This window comes from Morone saxatilis, unplaced genomic scaffold, assembly GCF_004916995.1.
Source record: "Morone saxatilis isolate NCDOM2014 unplaced genomic scaffold, NCSU_SB_2.0 Contig19, whole genome shotgun sequence".
In the NCBI taxonomy this organism is placed as follows: domain Eukaryota; kingdom Metazoa; phylum Chordata; class Actinopteri; family Moronidae; genus Morone; species Morone saxatilis.
Genome location: NW_023339751.1, coordinates 10,387,078 through 10,390,105, shown reverse-complemented (window position 1 = coordinate 10,390,105; position 3,028 = coordinate 10,387,078). Strand labels below are relative to the sequence as shown.

General features: G+C 38.0%; 1 protein-coding gene across 1 annotated transcript in view; it reads left to right on the top strand.

Annotated features, from left to right (window-relative positions):
- hpse2 (heparanase 2) overlaps nucleotides 1-3,028 on the top strand; it is a 53,341-nt gene that overhangs the window by 26,698 nt on the left and 23,615 nt on the right. The window contains exon 4 of the mRNA XM_035663970.1: nucleotides 2,625-2,798. Coding sequence (XP_035519863.1) covers nucleotides 2,625-2,798 — 174 coding nt within the window. The remainder of the gene's footprint in view (nucleotides 1-2,624; nucleotides 2,799-3,028) is intronic.

Sequence of the window (3,028 nt, the reverse complement as noted above, 5' to 3'; positions counted from 1 at the left end):
GTTAAATGTTTTAGTTTATGGAACGTTTTTAAAAAGTGAAACTATGCAGAGCCCGAAGGGGTCGCTTCCAAAAGGTAAAAACCCAAAGATATTTAATTTACTGTTGTGAAATGGCTAAAAGAAGCGTTTTGCCTTTAAGAATTACTAACAATTAATTACCAAAATATTAGTTTTCTGTGGATCGACTAATCAATGAATTGACTGATTTTAGCTCCATATACTACATTGAATATAATGTATTATATAATAATTGATGTATTTAAAGCCATTGATTTAAATGATATAACAAATAAATCCACTTATTGCCTACATGCAGTCACAGCTGTGCTGGAAGAATATGAATATTTCGAAACAAGATTCCAAACTATGTTGTTTTTTTATTTTGTCTGAACTTTTGACAATATTTGTTAAAGCAAAGACCACAATAAACAAGGTAACGAGTGAGTATTAAATTCTCAGCAGTTCAGAATGTGTTTTTTAACCCCAACATACCTTTGACACAAGTTTGTCTGTCGCTGGTTAAGTTGAATCAGTAGTAAAATTCCCCAGGAACCCAACTGACACATAAACATGTAGCATTTATTTGATTGTACATGCTGCTCATAGACCTGCCAGCAGTGAAACTATATTTTTAGCAGCTTGATGCATCTCATGGTGCCTTTATGATGTGTGTGCAGGGCTGCTAGCTGTGTCTTGGAGCAAGGCTGGTCGCCTGCTGCTCAGATCTCAGGTGAGGAAAGGCCTGGAATCACTCATCCTGACAGCCACATCTGGCGCTACTTTCTCTGTCCTGTTGCCCTTAACTCTGCTCCTGAAAACAGATACCACTCTGATTTAACCACAGAGGGAAGGAGTTATGATAATAGCAGTTATGATAATAACATTATTGGTGGTTATTAATGAGATGGAGAACAGACAGTTTACTCAGGAGAAATGCACTCCCGAAGAGTGCTGTGTGTAATAAACCATTGTTACTGCTAGCATTTTTTTGTTTTCAGGCTTTGTCCTGCCGTTGCTGGAAAGCGAATTAATGCCAGGTGCAACAAGCAATCTTTCTGTTCTCTGTATTTACTCTGTGGATTATACATAACCACTGCTCTATTGGAAATAAAGGCTTACAGTAAATGCAGAAGAAAAAAACCACATTTTAGCTGAAGCATGACTTCATAAGCATTGTTCAGTGTTCAAATGTATTCTGACTCTGACTCAAGGCCAGACATTTGTTGCTCTCACGTCCATTTATTAAATATTAGAATATTAGTGAACCTCACACCTTAATATGACCGTAACAGCTCAATATGTATCCAGAAGAATAACCTCACATGCACCCTGGTCTACTCTGCTTTTGTCTTCATTCCACATTGGACGGAGCAATCGGTTGGCAAGCTCAGCTAGTTCCAGACCCACAGTTAAGGGCAAATTCTAGCCAGAACCAGACAGGCACACAGTTTTCATCTGTTTCCTGTTGAACCGTTGAAGTAAGGGTCAGAGCTCAGGGTAATATTTACGTTAATGGAATGACTCCAAACAGATTAAATTTCAAAACAAGAGCCTGAGGTATCTAGGAGCAGCCCACACTTGCACATTAGATATAAACAAACACTTTTGGTACTCTCACCATATGCCATCATTTGTTGTAGGCCCTCAGTCTTTACTTTACCTAGTGAGAATAAAGTTTTTAATGGAGACAGCAGACATAAACGTGAGTGAGCAGTCAGCTGCAGAAGAACAGAGCAATTCTGCGCTCACTGCTTTGAGGAGCGCATCACCACAGGAGTCCATGATGGGAAAATCAGTCAGCCTGGATTCTCACTGAATGTTGTTAAATACGAGACTGCTGTCATGTGTACAAATGGACACGCATGCACAAACACAAAGTTTAGTACCTGGCACACAACAACTGATTTCAGAATAAATCCCAGCTGTAGCTTGAAGTTTATCCAAAATACAGTGCACACAACATTTCCATACACATTACTGCTGAGAAATGTAATCTTCTTTTGATACATGTATATGTTATAATTTACTGAGGTTGAAGAATTTAGAAGAAGCCACCCTTTTTTAAAGAGTTACATGGGAAAGAGCTTGTTTGTTTAAATGGAAAAACCCAATGTTTTTCCATCGACATTTCTTTTATTTGGTGACTTTTTTACTCTTTCTGAGCAGTGAGAACTTGTTTTAGGGTTTTATAACACAATGTACCCCATATTGTATATTAGTTTTGGCCATATATGTTGCATATGAACTTAATGACTGAACTGTGTGAACATAACTTCTTATTTCTTTTAAATAAAATAAAGGTTAAGATCTTCAGTAATCGTGATAAATAAAAACATGTCTTTTAGTTTCATAAGTGAGAACAGCGCTTTGCCATATCTGTTTATATTCTCTTCAATTACACAAGAAAACAGAGATAGCTGCAAATATAGGTAGTTATGGTACAGAACCAAACATTGACTTCCACATAGGGTTGTAGAACCATATAAGGAGATTCCTACAGTACACAGACATGAGAATCAGTAGATCAGTGAGTACCACATGGTGTCCATCATGTTCATATGGTCGTGTGATTCCAGGTGCATAAAAAGAATCAAAGTTACAACTGCTTTGTGGGTTTCTCCCAGCCAGGTCTTTAGACAAACTGTACAACTTTGCCGACTGTGCTGGTCTGCACCTGATCCTGGGGCTGAACGCACTGCACAGAAACCCAGACAACTCCTGGAACACCTCCTCCACCCTGAGCCTCCTGAAATACGGCGCTGGCAAGAAGTACAACATCTCCTGGGAGCTGGGTAACGGTCAGTATAGCTACACACCACATACTGTCTATAAAATCTAATATGCTTTTACTCATCTACTGTACATAAGTGTGGCTGATGCTGAGGCACAGTTCATCCATGTTGGGATGTTCTTACTTCACTAGTAGTTTGCACTTTTTATTGCATTTGTACTTTTTATTGAATAACTTCGTCTGCAACTTGACATCTTGCATACATATATATATTTATATATATATATATTTTTATAT